The following is a 23386-nucleotide window of genomic DNA, read 5'->3' as shown; positions in this document are numbered from 1 at the left end:
TACAGGAAGACACACCTTAATGATATTTCTGCCTAAGACCCTTACATGCAGTGGAGGGATGCCAAAGAAGTAACATATTTGGCTTGCTCCTGAGTAGTTAACCATGAGAGGAGGTATTTTTTATTTTTAGTTCCCTTTCAAACCTGTGGCTGGGCAGGTTCCAGCTTTTATGGAACAAGTAATTGAGAAAGGCAGTTCTATTACCACTGATCTTAAACATATCTTGAGATATCTCTAAAAAGAGTAAAAGAGAGCTAAAGAAACATACATTATAATGATTGTATGGTATAGCACAAAAAGGAATCCCAAATACAGATCTGATTTGGATTTTTTTATGTGTCACTGGTTTTCTTCATACAGGAATCAGAGCAATAGATTTCAGTAAACTTCGTCACTGGGTAATTCCATGGTTTCATAGTTTGTCCATCTCCTAAGGTGCTAAGTTCCAAGAGACACGTTCCTGTACAGGGAAAATTTCAGTTCCAGGTTTATTTTTAATCCCATCCACATATGTCTGCAGATGTCAAGTCTCACAGAGCATGCCCTATCTAGATGATCTGCCTCCTTTAGTTTAGTTCAAAGGCTTGTAGAGTATGAATTCTTCTGGATGAAGCTTCTCAGTAATTATCACATGTGGGGAGATGAAGGGGAAAATGACATCTTTAGACACAGAAATTAGCTGGGCTGATAAAGTCACTTTATAAAGTAATATTGTTGGAACATTGCCAGCAGCCAGTGCAGAAGGCAGCATCTCAGGTAGAGCTGTGTTAAATCCTCAGGCTTTGATAAACCCCAGCAGCTGCACAGGCTCTTTGCTGTGCAAAACACAGGCTCCAGCATGTGCAGAAATGTAATAACAGGAATGGGTTTCATGTATATGCAGTTGAAATTTGTGCTGGTTTGCTACTAATAGTGAAATCTCAGTTGCTAATCTTAAACATAGCCAAAAGGAAAGCCAAACCTAACTAATAATGTGTCTTTTAAACTTTACAAAGAAAGATGGCAACTCAGTGTGTGCCATCTCTTTACAAATTTGAGAAATTTTCATAAAATGTCATGAGTGGGAAGGGGGCACAGAGTTAAATACTTAAACAATCTTTCAGAGTCCTAATGCTCTAGGTAAGTATAGACTCAAGGCAGTATATTTAGGGTAGGTATGGACTTAAGGCAGTATACTTAGGGCAGGTATAGACTTGAGGCAGTACATTTAAGGTAGGTGTAGATAAACTCAAGGCAGACCATCATATTCAAATAACAGGCAATAACAGGGATTATTCTTTCTCTGTTTTTCACAGCCAGATTCCAGCAGGGAGCTGGTTGGACATTAACAGGGATTAAGGCTCACTGCAGGTTTTTAACAAGTAGAAAGGAACTATCTGAAAGCCTTCACCAGTGCATAATTCTCAGAGATAGTGAATTCGGCCCACACTTTGTAAGAACAATCACCTGAGTTTTTCCATTCTATTTCTAGGTTATTAGTGGCAAAAATGTTCCTGAACTGTTGCTTTTGCATGTGCTTCCAGCGCAACATTCTATTCAGATTAAAATGGGATAACTCCTTTAATGCACTAACACGCTGCCTCCACCACATGCTCATTTGTCACAAAATACAGTCATTAGATTAATATTAACTTAATGTGGGGTTTTTTAAACTCTACATTAAAGGACTAATAAAGCTTGTTTAGACTGGTTAGCAAAACCAAAATTACCCCACGCAAATATTCTACAAAAAATGAGAAAGGAGCCACTGATGTCATCGTTTGTGCTGTGTTTGTGGTGGAGGAGCAGACTTGATGCAAACTCTTTGAGTAAGTTACTGCAATGAGCACATGAAGCAGCAGACTCAACTAATAGAGAGAATGCCCAGCTCATGAGCTGTTTCTCAGAGAGCTTCTCTAGAGATACAGAAATGTGTGATCCCCATGAATAAAACGTGGTTCCAAAAGCTTTCCAGGCTAATGGTTACCAGAGCACTAGCTGTCCTGCAGAAATGCTTAAGAAAGGTATGTACTCTCATTAGAACACACAACTTCGTGCAGGCTTTCAAATGAAAACATTCTGTAAAATATATTATAAACAATGTCTGCAGTTATATCTGTGGCTTTCAAATTTATGTGTGGGATTCCACAATAAAGAGTTTGTCAGATCTGGGCAGCACTCCTCTAGGCTTTACCAGCTGGAGTGCAGAGTATGTTTCTGACTTTCCCCTAAACTTTGTGGATCAGCATCAGTTCTGGTTTTTCTCATGTAATAATTTAACTGTGATAAAATCTATTAATTTGGTCTTCAGTGTTGAGGGGCACAAGCAAGCTACCAGTGTGGCCTGCAGTGAACATCAGTGGACATAAAATAATGTACTTTTAGGAACCTACAGGTGAGGGAGTGCTTTGAAGCAGTACTTCCATGAATGAGGAACTGAGTGATTCCTTAAAAATTCACTATGGCTACAGTTTTGGCAAGTAAAATAGTGTACACGTGCAGTTTGCAATGAAAGTTTTCAGGTGTTGGTTATGTTAGTTTAACTGTGGTAATTTCCTTCTTTACCCAAACATTTAGTGATTATAGAATACAGGCAGAAGTGAACTATATGGTACCCAGGGAAAAAAAAAAAACTAATGAAAATACAGTGAAATCATGGCAGGGCCATGAAACAACCAAAGAGAGCATGTTTAAAGAAGTTCTGATGCTGATCATTCACATTCATGATTAAACCAAATTTATCTCATGTTTTCTCCTGGTGCTTTTTTCTTTTAATATAACTGCGTGCTGCAGAAGGGATAGGGAAGAAGAAAAACTTAAATAATGACAGGACCTTAAAAAGGCATTAACAGTAACTGTATCAAAGAGGCAAAAGGAAAATTGCAGAAATTCTGGAGTGCAAAAAGGGGAGGGGTGGGTGAGATCTGATTACTTTATAGTAAAGTCTAGTATATAACATGGGGAAGTTGAGGTTTTTTAGATGCAGTAGCCTTGCAAATGTTGTGCTTTAGACCTGCAGTTAATGGACTCTGGTCTGCAGAGCCAAGGCCTCCACAGTCACTCCTGGCTTTCAGCTAGGAGCTGGAGAGTGTGTGCTGGCTCTTGAGTAATTTTGAGAATTTACACCAATGTGAAGGGTTTGGGACTGTTCTTTGCATGGTGACTATTGGAGGAAAAGAAGAGCATTGTTAAGGGCTGAGGGGGCTTTGGGGAAGGTAGAATTGGAGGGCCAGGAGTAATTTTATGAAATCTGTCCAAAAAAAAGTGAAATGAAGGTACCTTCTGGAAAAAAATCATGAAACCTATTGGGTTGTGGTGTTTTATCCAGTTTTCTTCATTCCAGCATTTTTTCTGCACATGCCTGAAGAACATACCTGTCAGGGCACATGGTATTTTTTATAAGCAAAATTTGAACCTGACATCCAGTTCCTATCACTGTTAGCTCTGCTTGCAGCTCTGGAGGTTTTAGACAAAAGCACTCCTGACACAACTGATTTGTCTGCACTGCTCATTTATTTTCTCACAGGACCCTGTGGTTAAACCACTTTGTTGTTCATACTTTTTACAGTGATGTAGAAATGCTTGCCCTAGGATCTGAGCCATAACCTCATGAGGTGGGAGAGGATTGTATAATAGCACCATGACAAACCAGCTCAGGACTGCAGGATGTTGGAGTGGTTCCCCACAGAAAAGTAAACGGTTTGTTTTTAAATCATTACAACAGCCATTTGGTCTAGAAATTTCCATCCTTTTGGACATTTTTTTTTCCTGTGGAGGAGCAATAGGAGAGAAACTCAGTTCATGCATTTACAGTTTTTTTTAAAAATTTTAAAGTAAAAGTTTGTCATTAGTAGTCCAGTCTTAAGCAGAGGCTTTTAATTTCTATGTTTTATGTAAAAATAATTGTAAAAATATTATAATATTATATATTTTATTTGCAACACTGCTTGGGCTTTAAATTTTGGAAAATAAGCTACTTTTCTTCCATCTTTTGATTTTTGCCTAATTCCAATCCAATATATATGCATAAATCAGTTCCTTTAATGGAATCACAATACTAATTTGGGCATTTTCTTGCCAAGACTTGCCACAAACACTCACACTTAAATGAACAGCAGCTGCAGTGGGAGGTCAGGTTGAATTAAGGGGGGAACATAGAAAATGTCCTTCTGGGTGAACTGATCCCTTGTCACCATCAGGATACTGCAGAGATTGTTCTGGGTTTAAATGTTCAAATGGCTCTAATGGAGCTAAGCAACTAAACCAGATTTGGCAAGTAGGAGGAATTTTGGAACTTATCTCCCTGTTCTTCTGAAAAGTTGAGCTTTGAAACTCTGAAATGATCTGAGGTGATGAAAATTCCAAATAGTAAGAATTGCAGCATATTTTAGGTTGGAGTAGACTTGTCTGGCCATCTGCTGAGAGCATCCCTAATTAACTGCTCAAGGGCTTGTCCAGCTGCATTTTCAGTATCTTGAAGGATGGAGATGCCACTGTCTCATGGCAGCCTGTTCTGGCATTTGATGCACCTCATTATGACAAGAATTTTCCTGATCTCTAATCAGAATTTCCTGTGTTCTACTTTACATCTGTCCTTTCCTGACCTATCCCCTCCAATCATTTCATGTCCTCTATTTCCTCCTATCAAGTAATGTAAAAAAGCCTCCTCTTTTTCAGGCTAAACCAGCCCAATTCCATCAGCCACTCTCTCAATACCTGCTGCCAAGTATTAATAGTAGGTTCTACTTAAATTTAAGTGACAGAAGCACACAGCCTCTTCAATTTGACTTCAGAATTTTCTGTGAGGGACTCTGTGCTTTTTGCTGACCAGACCCAGCCCAGAGGGAGGTGTGTGGCTTCCCTGAGGCCTGGGTAAGGGACATCACCAGGAATCTTCCCAGCCTGGTGCAGCCCACTCATTGTTACCCTCTTACAGTTTTCTGTGTGGGCAGCAACAAGGTCCCAGCAAAAAGGAAAAGGACAATAAGGAAGGGCCTCAGAACCTTGGGAAAATTAGCCAAGGGATCTGGAACACACATTTAGTTCTCTTCTGTGCTGCTATTGCAGGGAATGATGGAGCAAGAAACAGGAAAGTCATGCAGATGCACACCTGGCTTTGAGACTGCTGTAAACAGCAGCATTTTGTGGTTTTTGATCCTGGGTGAATTTATACAACTCTGAGCTTGCTGGCAGCAAATGGCGTCCACCTGTATCAGAAGGGAAAAGGGATCTTAGCTCAGAACTCAGCAGGGCTCATTGAGAGGGCTTTAAAATAGATTTGAAGTGGGATGGAGGCATAGCCAGGCTCGACAGAGATAAGGTGTGGGGCCAGTCTGATGGAAAGCAGCTCTGAAGAGAAAGCCCTGGGGGTCCTAGTGGACAACAAGCTGTGCATGGGCCAGCAGTGTGTCCTGGAAGCCAGGAAGGCCAGTGGTATCCTGGGGTACATTAGGAAGAGCACTGCCAGCAGCATGGGGGTGATCCTGCTCCTCTAGTGGGGCCACACCTGGAGTGCTGTGTCCTGTTCTGGGCTCCTCAGGACAAGAGGGGGACACAGAGCTCCTGGAGTGGGTCCAGTGGAGAGTGGCAAAGATAATGAAAGGACTGGAGCATCTCCCTTGCAAGGAAAGGCTGAGGGAGCTGGGCCTGTTCAGCCTCAAGAGATAAATGAGAAGGGACCTGAACAATGTCTGTCAGTGCCTGCAGGGAGGGATCAGGGCATGGACCAAGCTCTTCTGGTGGTGCTGGGCAATAGGACAAGAGGCCCTGGGCAGAAACTGATGCCCAGAAGCTCCACCTGAACATGAGGAAGAACTTCACTGTGCAGTGATCATGCACTGGAACAGATTGTCCAGAGAGAGTGTGGAGTCTCCTTCACTGGGAATATTCCAGAACCCTTTGGAGTCAGTCCTGTGCCATGTGCTCTGCTTGAGCAGGGAGGCGGGAGCAGATGACCCAATGCATCCCTTCCAGCCCAGTCTATGATTCTCTGCAATGTTTATCTTCTTCTCTACCTGTACCAGCCAACATTGTTTGGTTTGTTTTGTTTTTTTTCCCCTAATATAAAACATGCTGCCTCTCTCTGAGAAGAGCTACGTTTTCTCTCAGGACAGTTCATGTGCTGTACTAGCATTCTGCTAAACATCTGGGTTTCAATAGCTTTTCTTCACACACACACACTCTGAAAGTCATGTAAGAATTTATTATTTATTATCAAAACAGTAAATTTCCCAGGAAATGTGAAATTGTTTAGAATCAATTGTTTTTGTTGCAAAGAAGAAACTGTTGAAGAGACAACCTTAAATATAATAAAATAATAAATATTAAGAAAGTGCCTTTACAATAAACTGGTTGTTTAAGGATTAATGTAGCATGTTTCAAGTAGTGATTTATGAATGATGAGTCAGACTTGGAATTCAGAATTTGCTTGACAAAGCAGAGCAAACAATATGAAAATTTTACATGATGAAATTGCTTATTGCTTAAGCTCAATTTACTATTAGCTTTTGTTAAATTATTCCAAAATAAAATCAAATCCAGATTCAAACCCTGGACCTTCTCTCTCCTGATCTGAATAGAGGCAAGTAGAATCTGCATTCTCCAGCTTTGAGATGCTCATTAAACTTAGAGTTTTCAGTGAGAAACCATGGAGTTATGAAGGGATTGAATCCACAGCTGTCATTTCTATCAGCTTTGACCTTTCATTTAAGACATTTCATTTTAGTGCATGTCTGATGATTTAATATGTCTAGCTGTAGATAATTTGCTCTGTATCATATCCAGTGTAGGTCAGGGTAGCCTTTTGATTTCCTTAGAATACAAAATTTCCCAAAGCTCAAAGTGGGGCTCTTTGTGCCTTCTGAGCTGGGAGCAGAAATGCCTTCAGTCAGTTCTGGGGCTGCTCCATGAGTGAGTTCCCAACGACCCTGGCACCCAGATAATGCCAAGGGAGGCAGCACTTGGTTGTGCAGGACCCTTTTGGCTGCCCACAGGGTATCACTGCTGCCTGGATGGCCTTTGGGAGCCCTGCTGGGGAGCTGGGACACTCTGCCAGGTGCATTTCTTTCCTTATTTGTTGGTGTTTGTAGGTCTTTGGGGGCCTCATTGCAGGGTAGTCTGTTAAAAGGGCTTTGTCTAACTAACGTTCTCCTTTGCAGACACAGCCAGGTAATGTATTTCAATGTTCTTTGCAATTGCCCACCTAGAACGGTATTGTTAAGTTCCATTTATTCTTACACAATTTATTTTCTACTGTGTGTTTTTCAAAATCCTATCTCTTCTGGAACTGGAAGTTTCCTGAGAAGTTGAAGAAAAATAAAAAGAACTTGTTTCATACTTTGCTAATTCTTTACTTTACTGTGTCGAGGTTTTAATTTTATAAGCCTTCATTATGACATTTTTTCTTCCCCAATATCTATTTATTAACTTTTTCATTTCCTCACAGGATGGCTTTTGTATAATTAACATTTTTCTGACCAGTCTCAGAACTTTTCTGTTCTTGGATATATCAGTTGAAAACTGATTTGCATATTGAAACTGGATGCACTTCTTAAGTAATAACCTATTTTCAGCTTGTGCACTTTTTGGTTTTTTAAAACTGACTGCTTTCTGAGAGCTTCATTGGGGGTTTTTAATTGACTTAGGGACACTTAAATCATGTTTTCATTGAATTATTCTCCAAGTTGGTGTCTGAACCGTAATCCCAAGAATCTCTAAAGAAATTAATTTCTTGTACAGCACAAGGTTTAGTAGGTACAAGTCAGATGATCCACCTAATTGCACAACTAATTTATCCTTAAAGGGAACAGGTTGGAATGTCTCCATCCACAGTTTTTACCAATTCTCTGTGCTAATTGACCAACTGATGTCTAGGCATGTGTCTTGTTTTTTCCCATGTATGGGTTTTGGATATGCACTTGTATAAATTCCCTGTTCCCTTTAGTCCCCATGATAACATTAGAAAGTAGATTGAGATTCTTTTTTCTTGCTTTTTTGAACAGACTCAGAACCGTATGAAGCTGATGGCTGACAACTATGAGGATGACCACCTCAAATCCTCATCCCATTCCAACCAAACCAACCACAAGCCCTCCCCTGACCAGGTAATGTCTCTCTCTTTTTTGGTTTTAAAGTAATTTTTACTGTGAGGGCTGATGATTTTGTGTCATAAGCAGTTTTCCCTGACATGCTTGCAGTACTTTGGAACAAAAGTAGCATTCCAGAATGCAGTTATAAACCAGAACTGGGTGTTGCTCTTGTGTTGGCCCTGTGCAAACTCCTGAATGAACAATTCCTGGTACCAAGCTGTTGTTAGGTGGGTGGAGAGGAGGAGGTACAGTGAAAAGGAACAAAAGTTGTACTCTCCCAAAATGTGATACTCGAGTCCTGTATGACATATTCAGATTTTAGTAGCTCAGGTTTACTGCCTGAGTGTGTGGAGTGTCCAGGACTGTTTCTTGTCTTCAGTAGCAGGAAATCATGCTCCAGGATCAGCTTTCTGATCTATGGATTGCATACAAGCAGTTCCCTCCATTTCCCACGAGGAAATCCCAGCCCTGGTGCCAAATGAGCACAGACTGCTCCCTCACAAACTCAATGGGCCATGAACTGAAGGAAAATCAATTTACCATCTCCAAAGCAGTGAGGAGCCTCCTGTGGCATTTACAAAGCACAGCCATGTGCTTGATAACTATTAGAGAGATTAACCATCCCTTGGGTAGCACAGAAAATGCCAACATAATTGCACATCCCATGTTGTAATCTCATCCACTGCAGTTTAATTAAAATATTAGCCATCATTAATCACTGCCTCGACGGAGGGAAGGAATGCTTCTCTTTGCCCTCTGACTCATGTAGAAATTGGTGAGATATGAAGGGAAGCATATCTCTCTGGACCTTTAAGTGCCAGCTTTGTGATACACTGAAATAATGAGTAAGATACAAGAGGAAAATGGCAAAAGCCAATTACTTATTCACCCTGCAAAAATAGATCTTGAAAAATCTTCTTTCGTGTCTGCATCAGAAAACAAGAAGGGGTATATACAATCAAACAAACAGAAAAACTATGATTTCCAAGGGAACTTCCCTTTGCATCTTAATTTAATACCTTCCTCCACTGCATGTTGACTGGTTTGAATTTTCTGCAGTGTTTTTGGAAGATGTTGATGTTTCACTTTCCTTTTTCAGGAGAGTGAAATTGTTAATACTAAAAATTAAATGGATTTCCTAATCTTAATTTGGTGCAAATGTTAGAATATCTGTTGTTTCTACTCTGAAGTCTACAGAGAGCTGAAACCATTTCCAGCATGAAACTTTAATACGTGCTTGTACATAAAGGCAGCGTAGCATTCACAGATGAAATAAAATTTAGACATTTATAGAAATTCTTGCAAAGACCCCACAGGGAAAGGCAATAGGGAAGAAAGGAGGTGGGAGGAGGCTCTGATTGCACTTCCCCTTTGCAAAGGGGCGTTTTAAAGGCTGACAAAGCCTACAAGGGAGCAGAGAAAGCTGTACCTGAAGGAGGCTCAGAATACTGCATAAGGAATTGAAACGCTTTGTACTACCGTTTGGACTTTATGTGCTTTAAATACTAACCAACTCTTTATTTCATTCCCATGCTGCTCTGGGCTTTCCTGTGCACCTCTAGGATGAGGAGGAGGGTATTTGGGCATAACCAGTCAGATGCTCTTAGCTCAGCCATTTTGTTCAGAACGGTGAGAACCAACCTGTCCTGCCAATAGAAAAGTTTCCGACAGTCACTCCCACCCCTCGCTGCTGTGCTTTGTCAAACCTGGCTGTGCTCCCTCCCCTTGCTTCCATGTCCCTGCATGAGGGTGTTTCTCGTGTGTTCATGTGCAGTTTGTGATTTTCTTCTTCCAATCATCCTCTCCTTGTTTCACCATGTTGTGGGGAAAACTTCCCAGGGCATGTAATTGAGTTTCCGTGCAAGTACGAGAGAGCAGGAAATGTCTTTCGTGTCATTTATCATTGACTTCACGGAGGAAATGTTTTCAGTGGGATTCTTTTTCAAAGCAGTTTGTGCCCTAGCCAAACCTATGTGTGCTCTTTCAATTCTGGTTTGTAAAGAATGTGCTCCAGGATAATGTTCCTCCTGAAGATAATGTTCCTTCTGAAGGTTTTGAGCATGTTGAGATCTGCTGCAGAGATTGCTGCCGTGCACGCTGACCTAACTAGTCACAGATATTTATCAACTCCCACAGTACAGGATTCTCTAGATGGACTAGGAGTATGAATTGTCTATAAATGTGAAGGCAAAGAGGAATATCCCCTTAACCTTCCTCTCTCCCTTCCATCTCCCTCATTCTTTTAAAACAGTGTGAGAGAAATTAGGAGCTGTTTTTCATTAAAGTACGTTTTGTTTCTCTGTGTCCACATCCACAATTTTTTCTTTTGTGCTGTCAAATTGTCCCCACAACAATGCCCATTTCCAAAAGGGAAGACAGTGCAGAGGACAGAGCCTGCTCCTCAAGCCTGTTCTTCAGCAAAAAAACCTCTTACTGGCCAGGAATCAAGTACTGATTATTAACACTACAGTACACAGGATTAATTTATGCCTTGGAGTATCAGTTTTAGAGCAGAATGTATTTCTCTGAAGTACTTGAAGTATTTTAGAGGCCTGATGACAGCATTTTAAAAACTTACATGAAACTTTTTCCTTCTTCACTTATCCTTTTAAGAAAAAATATTTCATGTTAGTTTCTGTGCACTTTTTTCCTAAGAATTTGATTTTTTCATATCAGTTATTTGAAAGAAAACTGAAAATTTCTGTTGAAATCTTGGACCCTTGCATTTCTGAAAATTATAGCTTTGTATTAGATTTGTAAAACATTCATGAGAGAGTAAGGCACTCTCATCTCTTGCACTTGCTCAATTAACTACAGATTTACAGTCTGTCTGCATAGATCAACTCCCTCTTTTCAAGCCAACCATCTGAAAAATTTAATCCAACTGTGGCAGTGTCAAACTTGAATTTCATGCCTTGGGGTTTGAGCTGAGAAAATCTCTTTAGTGGACAAATTGATAAAGTGCTTCATTAATTTGCACTCGCTGTTGATTTCACATTCTTTTTGAATCACCGCTCCTGCAATGGTTGTGCGCTCGTGTGTGTTGTTAAAAGTTTTAGAGATAATGCTTGCAAAGATCAGCCGAAGCACAGAAATTAAACAGGGGGAGAGCAGGTAAGTAAATGATGAGAAGGAAGAGGACACTCACTATGAAGGTAGGAATAATTCTGATTTTCCTTCTGGAGCAAGCATGGAGTTGGTGTAGAAAACACTGAGAAAGATTTCTCTTTCCTCTCCCATGTGCTGGTGCATTTAAGAATGCAACTGTGCTAAGAGTATGGTTTTTCATAGTTTTCTGAATTAATGGGTGGTTGACATTAAAAACAGCTTATGTCTCCAGTTTGAGGCACTTTCCTCAGGAAAGCTGTTACAGAGTATCCCAGTCAAAATAATGAGTCAGCCAGCAGCTTTGCCTTCCCCTCATCTCAGCAGAGAAACTTGTCAGCCTCGACATTGTCGTGCATACATCAGCAGGGAAGGTATAAAGGTGATGGATGCTTCCCAAGCCAGTTATTCCCAACAGAATACATGTTTTTACTGTGATATTCCATGTTCATTAAAAAAAAAAGTCCTTATTCTCTTTGTAAAAGCTAAGATGATGTAAGTTACAGAGTCCCTAACCTCCATGTGTTGAATTAAATTTATGTATTACAATGATAAAGTGTAATTAATAGCATAGGACTTGGCAATAAGTTCGTTTTTTAAAGTTCTTTCAGGTCTGTGGATGCAATCACCTCTGGTCAATACTGAAGATTAAATGGAGACAAAAAACTATGTACAATAGTTAACTACATTCTTTTATTTTTATGCTTTAGGTCTTAAGGCTTTTCCCCTGCAGCATTCTGGAATTGACTGAAATTAATATTTAATTATGCCAAGTCTGTACATGACAGCATTATCAGATAGCGCTCCCCTGAAATGGATCACTGTTCATAAACATCTGCACCCTCCCTGTAATTTCTGAGGATGGTAGTTTACATTTCAGTTTATAGTTCAATGTAAATACCATCTTTCATCCTGAAATAGTTTTTCCTAGCATTTTTCACTCCGCTCGTTTCTTTGCTGTGTGAATTTCTCATGACTCCTTTTATTCCCCAGATGGAGCTCTATCCTCCTCTACATCCAAGTCAATTCCGGTGTAATTTCACACAAGGACGCTCTTTGGTCTTTCTCAAATGCCAAACTGCTCTGGCCAATGGCTTCATTAGTTATCAATCACTTTTATCAAGAATAATATGAATTTACACCTTAGGAGATCTAATACATGCAAAAGGATAGGTGTGTATGTGGGGTGCATCTTCTTGTAAATCTGTGCCAAGTGTGTGCCACGTGAGGGAAGTAAAGCAAAGCTTCCATACAGGGAATTCCCAAGCTGCTCAGTTCATCCAGGTGTCTTGTGAAGCACAGCTGTGCTACCTAAAATGGGAGAAAATGTGGGTGTGGTTCAGAAATCTGCTTCATCCACTCATTGATTCATTAATTGAAAATTATTATTATGCTTATTAGAGCAACAGTGGAATGGTCAAAGAGCTAACATGGAACTGGAGGGCTTAAAATGAGGATATTTCAAGACTATGAAAATATTGGCAATTCCTATTACCCTAAAAATACTGTAAGACAAAAAGGCTCTTGGTGACATTTTTCTTCAGTACTTGAGTTTGACAGATTTTAACTCAGAAGCACTGAGTATTATGAGTTGAGTACTGAAGGAACTCACAAAATTTAACACTTCAGATTTAGAGGTGATGTCTGTGGTGGAAAGAGGGGGTAAGTCATTACAGGAAAATACTTGGCTCATCTCAAGGCCTAATGTAATCTTTGCCAGAGCAGACAAACTCTACAGGAAGTTTTCATTGGGATCACTACAACACTAAAAGTGTCTATACTTTGGGAAGTTTGCGGGGAATGTTGAATTTTTTTTGTACATTATTTGATGCTGATTTCTTTTAGTGAAGTAAATAGTTTTTCATGGTGAGTTCAATATTTAAATTACACAGGGCATTAGTTCACTACATAAATGTGATCTTCTCTCCACAATCCACATTTTGTACAGAACTGCTTGTCCTGCTGTCACACTTTTGAGGTTCTCAGTATTGTCACTCACTACACTGTGACCTCATAAGCCTTTTGACTAGATTTATTTTCAATATGGTCTTTTAATTGTTAGATCATGCAAAATGGTCAAAACCACCAGGCCTTCATGCCTGACTCATATTACATTGTAATTTACTGGGCACAGTGCTAGACCACGATTCAGAAGATAAATTCTTTCCTGGCATCATCTCCAACCACTCACTTGTTCTCTTTCTCCCTGTCTCAAATTCTCTAATTGTAAAATGAGCTGAAGTTTTTGTAAAAGTGCAAGTTCTGCTTGGGAAAAGTGCTGTATAAGTGGTAGGTATTATTACTGTGTGATATTTGGAAATTGTCTTGTTAAAGTGATATGATGGTGATTCTAATACCTCATTTTGAAATTGTTCCTGAAATTGTGTTAGATTGGTAATTGACTCTTTTACTGCGTCTTGCTTTTTTCCAAGATCGTCTTCCTTCCCAAGAAAAGGGAAAATAACCCATATTTTCAAGGAGCTGCATTCCAGCGTGCTGGACAAAGCTCTTTAGACCACTGTCTCTTGTTCTTTACCATCCTCTCTTCTCTTCCCAAGAGCCATTTCTTCCCCTCTCTAAAAATCTACAGACTAATTGTGTAGTATAATAATGGTATTATTACAATTCTTCATCCAGGTCTCTAAAAGCATTGTGCAAGGGTCTTGTGCTTGCCTTGGAGACATACCCTGTGCAGAATTTGAAGGCAGCTCCACGAGATAATCTTGCATTGCTTAAACATGTCCTTACAGAGAGAGAGAGAGAGAGAGGCTGGATTTGTTTGTTTCTATTGGTGACAATCAGGGTTCTTCACTCCCCCTTTTTGGATGGGCAGCCTTTTAGTAAGAACCCTAATGTGATGCACTCAAATAAGATGATGTAACTAATTTATCCTTAGGAGGGTTAGAGAAGAATGATTTCCTTGAGACAAAGTCAGCTTCCACTCCTGGTCCTTTTCTTCTTTTGGAGAACAGTTCTTCTGCTAGCTTTTTTTTTTTTCCTAAACCAATTATTTTGCTGTTAATAACTAATTTCTGTTAGAAGAATGTATTCTCTGTCCAAGAATGTTATATCTATGAGCAAAAAAGAACTGATCTTGATACACTGTTCATCTTCTTTCTGATCCCAGAATGATAACACTAAGATTTCCAGATGGAATTTTGTAATCTGCAGCTCTGGGATGAATTAAACACTCACAACAGAGGTGCAACTGGACTGTATCACTGTCTTCCTATTATTCTTACAGATCAAAGAAGAACACAAGTAGATACTTGCAGTCTAAAACATTCAAAACAGATGGCTGGCTTCTTTTTGTAGAGATTTGTGCTTTTCAGCAAAACAATTGCAAAAAGGCCATCATTCATTTCTGCCAGATGAGATTATGCCAGGTCTGTGTCTTATTTTCTCTTTTGATTTGCAGCTGAACATAATCTTCTCCTAGTGGCTTGGTCTTTGTAGCAAGTAGGAATTCTGCACTCAGACATTGTTTCTGGCCACTTCAGGAGAGCTGTTCCTTGCAGTTTGTGTGATAGTCTCTACTATCTCCCAGTGATTCTCAGCTCTGGCACTCCTAGACAGGACACTCAGAGACACAGGACCAGCAGCTGCAGCCAAACCCTTTTAGTTGTCATTTAGGAGGAAAGAAACTGAGGGAGAGGGGAGATGGACATTGTTGAAAAAAGAATCAAGCCCAAACCTGCTTTCCAGTGTATTAACTATGAAAATAAGCTCCAGAGAACGGTAACTAAAATAAAAACTCTAAGGGCGTGTAGGCAATCTAGACACTGCATTTTCCTGGCTGGTGAAGTTCATAATGACTGATGGCCATGTCAGGATTTATAGTTCCATCTCACAGTAGGCTCACTATGGGCTCTCCAACTACATCTGATTGTTAAAGTAACTTTTAGCTAAGAACTACTGTATATACATATAATATAGGTGTATTTATTCATTTTGTCTTTGAATGTAGAGCAAGCAACTCCAAAAACACTTCCTAAAGACAAATAAACCTTCACAAGTCTTTGCTTGGAAAGTGTCTTTCAGCAGCTGCAAGAGCAGAATGAAGAGCCAGAGTTAGAGAAGGACAAGACCAAGATTCCTGTCACCTGCAGACAGGGGGGTTACAGTTCATCTGAACAGGAAAAGCCCTGATTTTGTTCTCTGGTAGACTACTTAGGAAATGCCTTCTGGTTTGCATTAGCAGTGGGACAGAGAGCAGAGCACAGCCCTGACCCATCAGCATTGCCTTGGACACCCTCTCCCAGTGCCCTGCTGCCGTGCTCTGCTTTCAGAGGAGTGTGAGACACTGTTTCCCTTTATCCCTTGTAACAGGGAGAAGGAATAGACAAAATACAGCCCAGCAAGAAAGGTGGGTGCTTTCTGCTTCACTCTTGTGTGGACAACAAGTGTTGGAAAGCTTGAATGCATTAAAAACAGAAGCAGGTTGTTCTTACTTATTATTAAGCTGCTGTATTTTTGTAAAGAAGGAATCAGCATAAAATCTGACTCTGTGAAAATAAATCAGATTGATTTCACAGAATCATAAAATCTGATTCTGTGAAATCAAAACTTGCCTAGTTACACCTACAAAACTCCTTTGGTCAGGAGAATGCTGTTTAAATCCACAGTGGCACGTACAAGATGCAAACAGTTGTCAAACTATTTTTGCTTCCTGTGGGATTACTTTTTTTTTCTTTTATTATAATTGTTAGTATCATCAGTCTGACTACCCAGTTTCACAGCTTTCTATAATTTAATTTATTATTCAAAAATTTACCTGGTAACTAATACAACTTACAGGGGTGAAGTGCTCAAATGAAGGAGATTTCAATAATAAAGAGGTGTGAGCTATGCACAGTGCAATGAGTTTATTTAGGGGTAAGAGATTGAGTGAACGCCCTTGCTTTTGAAAGGAAGGGAATGAGAAAACAGGTAAAATTCAAGCTGTGTGCAAACACTCCCTTCAGCTCTGCTGAGCTATCTCATTGCTGAAAGTTCATTTTCCCCTTGGTCCAGTTACAGGCCCCTCACATGAGGATTTCAGTTCTGATCTCCAGCAGTCCCTGCTGTTCCTCTCGTGGTTCCCTGCCAACTGTGCTCCACAGCCCACAGAAGTGAAAGTTGCCAGTGTCATGGAAAGCACTTCTGGATTTGTTATGTATAAAAATATTTTAGAACTACTTGCTCTTTTTGAGTGCTTTAGGAACCCTACCAACCCACTGCAATTCTCTGCCTCACCAACATGATGGGGGAAGGATTTTATTTAAACAGAGGGAGCTAATGACAAAACTCCTTTCCCTCGTTTGTTTTTTCTGGTTTTTTTTTTTTTTTCTGGTCTGTATTTTTCCCAAGGTGAAGAGGGTGAACTCTGGAAATCATTAATCCATGGGATTTGTTCATGGTGTATAAAAATTTCAAAAATCATTTGCTATATAAAAATGATTTCCTAATTGATTCTGTCAGAAAGGAACTGAGTAAGACAGCTCTGTCAAAATAGCCAGAATCTCTTTTAGCTCCTCACGTACATTGTTCTGGTTTATGAGGAGAAAATTATGAAGGTTAGAGTTAAACCTTTCTTTTTTTTTTTTTTTTTTTTGTCTTTAAAACAAATCTAAAGAATACTGAGCCTGTCCTTGAGCTTTTGTGTGGGGGTCTTCTGAAGAAACCAAATATCTCTGTGTATCTGTGAACTGAGCTGAACTGAACTGAGGTCAAGATGTGTCTTTTTGAGAACTTTCTTCTGTTTCCATTTAAAATAATGAAGGGAAGACATCAGTGATAAATTGCTCTGAATTTGGGAAAGCTTTGCACATTCTGAGCCAAATTCATGCCTCATAAAACTCCATTGCATTCAGTGGTTACAATATTATTGTTGAACCCTTGTGTTTGTTGCCAAACAAACACAAATGGTCTGAGCAAGAAGGGATAATTGAATTTTCCATGCAAATACTTCCAGACTGTGTCACTCACTATCTTAGTTTATTTTCATATCTCCCAGTATAAGATACTTAGCTATAGAGGCAAAATATCCCTGTCTGGCAATATCTATAATAAAACCCAGATACAGGGAGGTATACAGAGATTTGTCAGGTCCTTTTGAAATGATTGCTTTTTAACAAACATATGTGCTTACACAATCCTTGGCCCCATCTTCTCCTGTGCAGTGGTAGTTTGGGAAGTAGGTTTTGTTGGGTAGCATAGTTGCAGCTGTGTGTAACAAAGTTTGAAAATAATTTTCCACACTCACATGGCAGATGTGGTTGATAGGAGATAAAGGACTACCTGCACTGTGTTTCCAAACATATTTATTATGTCCAATCTGAAGTTTTGAGGAGGTGTTTGGTGGTGCTTTGGGTTTCTGCTTGGATTTTTTTGAGAATTCCTTCTTTATTTGTGCTGTGCAGGATTTACAGTGAACACTCATGGTGTGTAGACCAGGCTGGCAAGCTTGATCATTTCTCAAATTGCTTAATTCCTTGGAAGCTTTCAGATTTATTCCACCTACACTTTTAATACAAAAGCACTGTCATTTTTACCTCATGTTCTTTACTTTGACCCCTGAGATTACTTGTCAGTTCTATTTTATTTTCTTCTTGATGTAGCTGTACTTCCATGGAGTTTTTTTGGTTTTTTTCTCAGATATTTAGAGATTCAGGGGTAAGTTAAGAAAAATTACTGAATTATTTGATTGCAAAATGAAGATCACTTACCAGCATCACTCTGCCCTTTGGAGGTCTGTAGTGGAAATGTGCAAACAAGGCACTCAGGCTAATAGGGGGGTATGACAGCAGTCCTGCCAGTGCCAAATGTATATATGGCACTTTATATTGCCCTTGCTGTATCAAAAAAATGCTATTTTCTCCCTTTTTCTTAAAGATAACTGCTGTTGATCCATGATCAACCTCCACATTGATACATTATTCTTGATAAGTAAGGCAAGTTGTGTAAGGAGATAACTTTTACAAGGGTGACTGATGCAGTTGCAAAAACAGGCAGCTTTTAGGGGTGTCTGTAAGACTTTATTTCAAAATGGCAGCTGCAGGTTTTTAAAGTAGAGATTTAGAAGGTATGCTCTGAAATTAGTAAAGTATTTGGTTCTGAAAAAGAAAAGTGGTTGCTTCCTTCAGAGAAAAAGGGATTAGCAGGGAGAAAGGTGACCAGGTCATTAACCCTTCTGCCTGGAGAAGGCATAATTTAAAGCTGGTGATTGTGGTGAATTGCACATTGATTAAACTCACTCTTTTATTTTGTAGATGTCTGTGGATATTGCTGGTTTTCTTTTCCAAATAACCACCTATGTATTTTTTGCTTATTTCCAGTAGACACTGCTGTGTATATAGAGGTATTTAAAAGCAGAGACTTAGCATATAAAACTTGAAATTCAGTTACCCATATTTCAGTTGACCATTGTCCAGCAACAGTAGGACCACCATTGAAGAAGCAGTATCATTTCATTCTAAAGCTTTTTTGCCCCACTGACTTGTACAGCTACAGTTAGATTCACATTTATCATAGTCAAAGATTTTTTTTAGATGTACGAAATCTCAAGCTGAATTTGGACTACGTTCACAAGTATCTTTATTAGTTGGTTGAGTTGGTTTGGGTTTGCATGACAGATTTGTAAGGCATTTCACATTTCTGCCACAGAGTTGTAGTGATTGCCTTTTTTAGTGAAAGGCTGTCAAACTTAGGTGGCCATTAGCAATATTCTGAAGTTGAGGGTACATTAAGCAGACTTCATTCCATGCATTGATGAGGATGGCCTAAACCTATCAGGGCAATTAATGAATGAGGGCTGCTTCAGAAGATATTCCTGGGTTTGCTCTGTTTACCCACTGTTTTCCTAGAAAGCTCTGCAGCTCTGAGCTGAGCATGAGAACACGGTGTGGGTTGTGAACCCAGCACTGCCATGCTTTTCCACTTAGCAAATGCTCTTACACCCTCTTGAGATAAGGCAGGGGCAGCTCTGCTGTGTGGGAAGCACAGTGCCTCTTGCTAAGTGGCCAGTTCAAATTAGATAGGGCAGGAACACAGATATAAGGGCACTTCCTACTTGACTGGCAGCTTTTAATGGATCCCAAGTGAGGGGAAGATTGCTCTGTGAACAGCTTTAGGGGGATGCTGGTTAAGAACTTTCACACGCCTCATTTGGCCTCTTTCCAGCTCGAGGTAAAAGGGGGAAGGGTGCAGGAGGAATGTGCTTGGAAAGGGGATTTATCTCTGAGAGTCAAATTCAACTGTTGGATGAAAATCTTCCATTCTGACTTGCTAGATAGCTCTGCTTTCTCTTCATCAAGGAGGGTTTCTGTTCACAAAGAACAGCCAGGAAAGTTATCCAGACAGATTCTTTTCAGACTGGAATCTGCACATCTGATGAATATTGAAGAGACTGTGGTATCTGAAAAGAATGCAAGGCAGCTACATTGATTGGACTAGTTATGGCAGTCCAATAACTACCATATTGACTATTGACTATTACATTTTTATAGAACAGTATTTTCTTAAGATATGATAATCCATCATTTTACCCTCTGTGGGCAAACCAAATAGTAAGAAAGATAGAAAAAAACATCTGTTAAATTAGAAGCATCACTGGTTTTCACCTGCACAGGCAATACACTTTCAGATCATAATCTTGGTAACAGATGTTGTATGAAATTGGGGTACATAGTGCAAACTCAGTAAATAACCAAAGCTGATGGATATAATGGGCTAAAGACAGTTTTGCTTGGTGATGGAAGTGAAATGTAACTGTGTTGATTCTATTAAAATATCCCTTGCTATTGTCCTGTATATAGGACAGCAGAGTGACATCAGTTTGCAATCACAGAATCACTGGGTCAAGCTGGAAGGGACCCCAGTGGGTAATCAGGTCCAACCTCCCTGCTCAAGCAGGGCCATCCCAGAGCATGGGTGTCCAAACAGTGCCAGAATATCCCCAGTGAGGGAGACTCCACACCCTCTTTGGACAATCTGTTCCAGTACATGATCACTGCACAGGAAAGAAGTTCTTCCTCGTGTTCAGATGGAGCTTCTGGGCATCAGATTCTGCCCAGGGCCTCTTGTTCTATTGCCTGGCACCACCAAAAACCAGGCTCCATCTTCTGACACCCTCCCTTCAGATACTCAGACATTGATAAAGTCCTCTCAGTCTTCTCAAGGCTGAACAGGTCCAGCTCCCTGAGCCTGTCCTTGTAAGAGAGATGCTCCATTCCCCTCACCATTTTTGTTGCTCTTCACTGGCTCCTCTCCAGGAGCTCTGTGTCCCTTTTGTCCTGAGGAGCCCAGAGCTGGACACAGCACTCCAGATGTGGCCTCACCAGGGCAGAACAGAGCAGAGGGGCAGGATCACTTCCCTTGACCTGCTGTAAATGCTCTTCCTAATCCACCCCAGGATACTTTTGGCCACAAGGACACACTGCCAGCTCACGGACAGCTTGTTCCCAGCAGGTCAGCCCCAGCCTGTGATGGTACATGGGGTTGTTCCTCCCCAGGTGCAGTACCCTGCACTCGCCTTTGTGGAATTTCCAACACTTCTTCCCTGCCCATCTCTCCAACCTGTCAAGGTCCCTCTGAAGGGACACAGCTCTCTGGGGTATTGGCCACTCCTGCCAGCTTTGTGTCATCAGTGAACTTGCTGAGGAGGCATCTTCCCCTTCATCCAAGTCATTGGTGAATAAGTTAAACAACACTGGGCCCAGTACTGACGCTTGGAGAATACCACCAGTGACAAGCCTCCAGCTAGAGCCAGCACCACTAACTGAAGCCCTCTGGGATCTGCCCTTCAGCCAGTTGTCCATCCACCTCCTTGCCCACTCATCCCATCCTGATAGAACAAAGCATTATTTTCTCATGTGTGTTTATGTATGCAAACAGAGGTTGCCCCAAGGCTGCACAGGTTTTTACTGAAGCACATGAGCTCACTCTCTCTCTCTCGTGCAGGTTTCCTGCCTGACTCCTCTCCCGTGGCTGCCTCTGGGTGTGGCAGCACCCTGATGTGTGCTGGTGTGGGCTGCTGAGTTCAGCAGGACACAGAGCCTGACATTAGTTAGCTGCTTAGCCATGCCTCTCAGATCCTCACACTCTACAGCAACTAATCTATGTAAAACAGTGTTAGAAACAAAACAAGTGAGCCCTGACAGCCTTATTAAAAGGGGTCGAAGCCAGAGTCTTTGTTGAAAGTAATGCCAGCACCCCGTTTTGTCGACTCAGAGATTATCTCACTCCTTATTCATCAGCAGGGTCAGAGGTGTCCTGTTGAAAAGATATCCCCAGCCCACTAACAAACAGCAGGTGCAGCCTCTGCCTGGGAACATGAATAGAAGTTGCTGGGACTTTGGCAAGGCTTCCCAGCTCTCCCTGCCCAGCACCTCATTTTATGGAAAGGAGGCCCTGAGCCCAGTTCTTCCCTAATTTTTCATCAGCTGCAAACCTCAGAGGTTTGCATTACTGCAGTTTTGAATATGTGCCCACAAACGTCTAGAAGAAATGAAGCAGTATTCTTGTGGAAGGTCACAGCAATGGGTGTCCAGTAGGCATTATGCACTTGAACTCTGTATCTTTATAAAAAAATGAGAAATGGTTCTTCAGATACATTTTATGGGATCTGGATAACTCTAGCTTGGATTGCATTGAGGAACAATTATTATATTCAGATTGGGTCAAGTATAATGGAATAAAATAGTACTTTATTAAAGGCCTTTGATTACAGTTTTTTAGTTTGTTATATAGAATCTGGCCTATTTAATAAAAGTCATTGCCATTTCAAAACTATGGAAGACTATACCTTAACTATCTAAAGCACTATAAAAAATTAAATTTTAACTTTCTGGTAAAGATATATCTCTATCCAATTTCTACAGTAGAGATGCAGTCATCTTAGAATTGTTGTGTTTTGGCATAATTTGAAACTATTCTCTTTAGAACATGTTTATTGCATACTTAATTTACAATGAAATGTTTGTGGGAAAAACAAGCTAAAAATCTATATTGACATTGCTTTTGGACAAGCTGTGGACAGACACCTTTTATCAGATTTTTTTTTAAGTAGCTAAACCAAAGTACTGTTGGATAATCAGTAGAGTTAATGCATTCAGTTTAATATTGTTTCATTTTTCACCCATATCATCATTATTATTTCCCAGTCTAATCACACAGCTGTCACCATTGCACCCTCTCCCCAGTGTCCTTGGTTTCTTTCTGCATGGTTGGTACATTATGGACCAGGAGCACAAGGGAAAGAGTGTTCAGGCTTCTTCCATTGTGAAGCTGGACAGGATTGTAACTTAGAGGCTGCTCTTTGCCTTCATCACTGCTCAGGTCTCAGGCTGTTTGTCACATTCATATTTTCTGAAAAATCCCTTCGCCCAGGATTTTTCTTCTGGGAAGCTGAGAAGCCTCAGAGAAAAGGAAAACAATAATTATCTGATTTCCTTCTCCACTGTTTTGCTCCTTTGGAATGTGTTTGGAGATTGTTTACCAACAGGAGATTGTTTCATTGGATTTCTGGTGTGAGTTGTTTTCACTCTTTGGCCAATCAGGGCCAAGCTGTGTCAGGACTCTGGAGAGAGTCACAAGTTTTCATTATTATCTTTTTAGCATTGTGTAAGTACCTTTTCTGTATTCTTTAGTATAGTATAGTTTCGTATTCTTTAATATAATATAGTATCATAAAATAATAGATTAGCCTTCTGAGAACATGGAGTCAGAATCATCATTCCTTCCTTCATCTGGGTGGAATACAAATACAATACGAGTGTCCTTGGTGTCTTTCTGGATGGTTGGTACATTATGGACCAGGAGTACAAGGGAAAGAATGTTCAGGCTTCTTCCACTGTGAAGCTGGACAAGATTGTAACTTAGAGGCTGCTCTTTGCCTTCATCACTGCTGGGGTCTCAGGCTGTTCTCACTGTCTCTGCTCTCTTATTTCAGATAATTCAGCCCCTCTTAGAACTTGACCAGAACCGCAGCAAGTTGAAGTTGTACATCGGCCATCTGACAGCCCTGTGCCACGAGCGCGACCCCCTGATCCTGCGTGGGCTCACCCCGCCTGCCTCCTACCACCTGGATGATGACCAGGCAGCCTGGGAGAAGGAGCTGCACAAGATGACCCAGGAGCAGGTGAGTTTGTGGGCTCCAGCTCTGAACAAGGGCCTGAACTTGCTGCTTGAGGCTTTACTGATGTGCCACACCAAAACGTGGTGAAACCGTGTTGTGA

General features: G+C 40.6%; 1 protein-coding gene across 5 annotated transcripts in view; it reads left to right on the top strand.

Moving 5' to 3' along the window:
- Window positions 1-23386, top strand: part of ERC1 (ELKS/RAB6-interacting/CAST family member 1) — a 267709-nt gene that overhangs the window by 226112 nt on the left and 18211 nt on the right. For 3 of the 5 annotated variants that reach the window (XM_066549641.1, XM_066549640.1, XM_066549638.1), the window contains 3 exons: window positions 7980-8081; window positions 9629-9695; window positions 23101-23214. In XM_066549641.1, coding sequence (XP_066405738.1) covers window positions 7980-8081; window positions 9629-9655 — 129 coding nt within the window. In that variant the 3' untranslated portion in view covers window positions 9656-9695; window positions 23101-23214. Of the gene's footprint in view, window positions 1-7979; window positions 8082-9628; window positions 9696-23100; window positions 23290-23386 lie in introns of those variants that run through there. The other 2 variants (XM_066549637.1, XM_066549639.1) reach the window with 1 other exon arrangement.

This window comes from Molothrus aeneus, chromosome 5, assembly GCF_037042795.1.
Source record: "Molothrus aeneus isolate 106 chromosome 5, BPBGC_Maene_1.0, whole genome shotgun sequence".
Classification (NCBI taxonomy): Eukaryota; Metazoa; Chordata; class Aves; order Passeriformes; family Icteridae; genus Molothrus; species Molothrus aeneus.
Note: the sequence above shows the minus strand (reverse complement) of the source record. Positions and strands in the feature narration are given on the sequence as shown.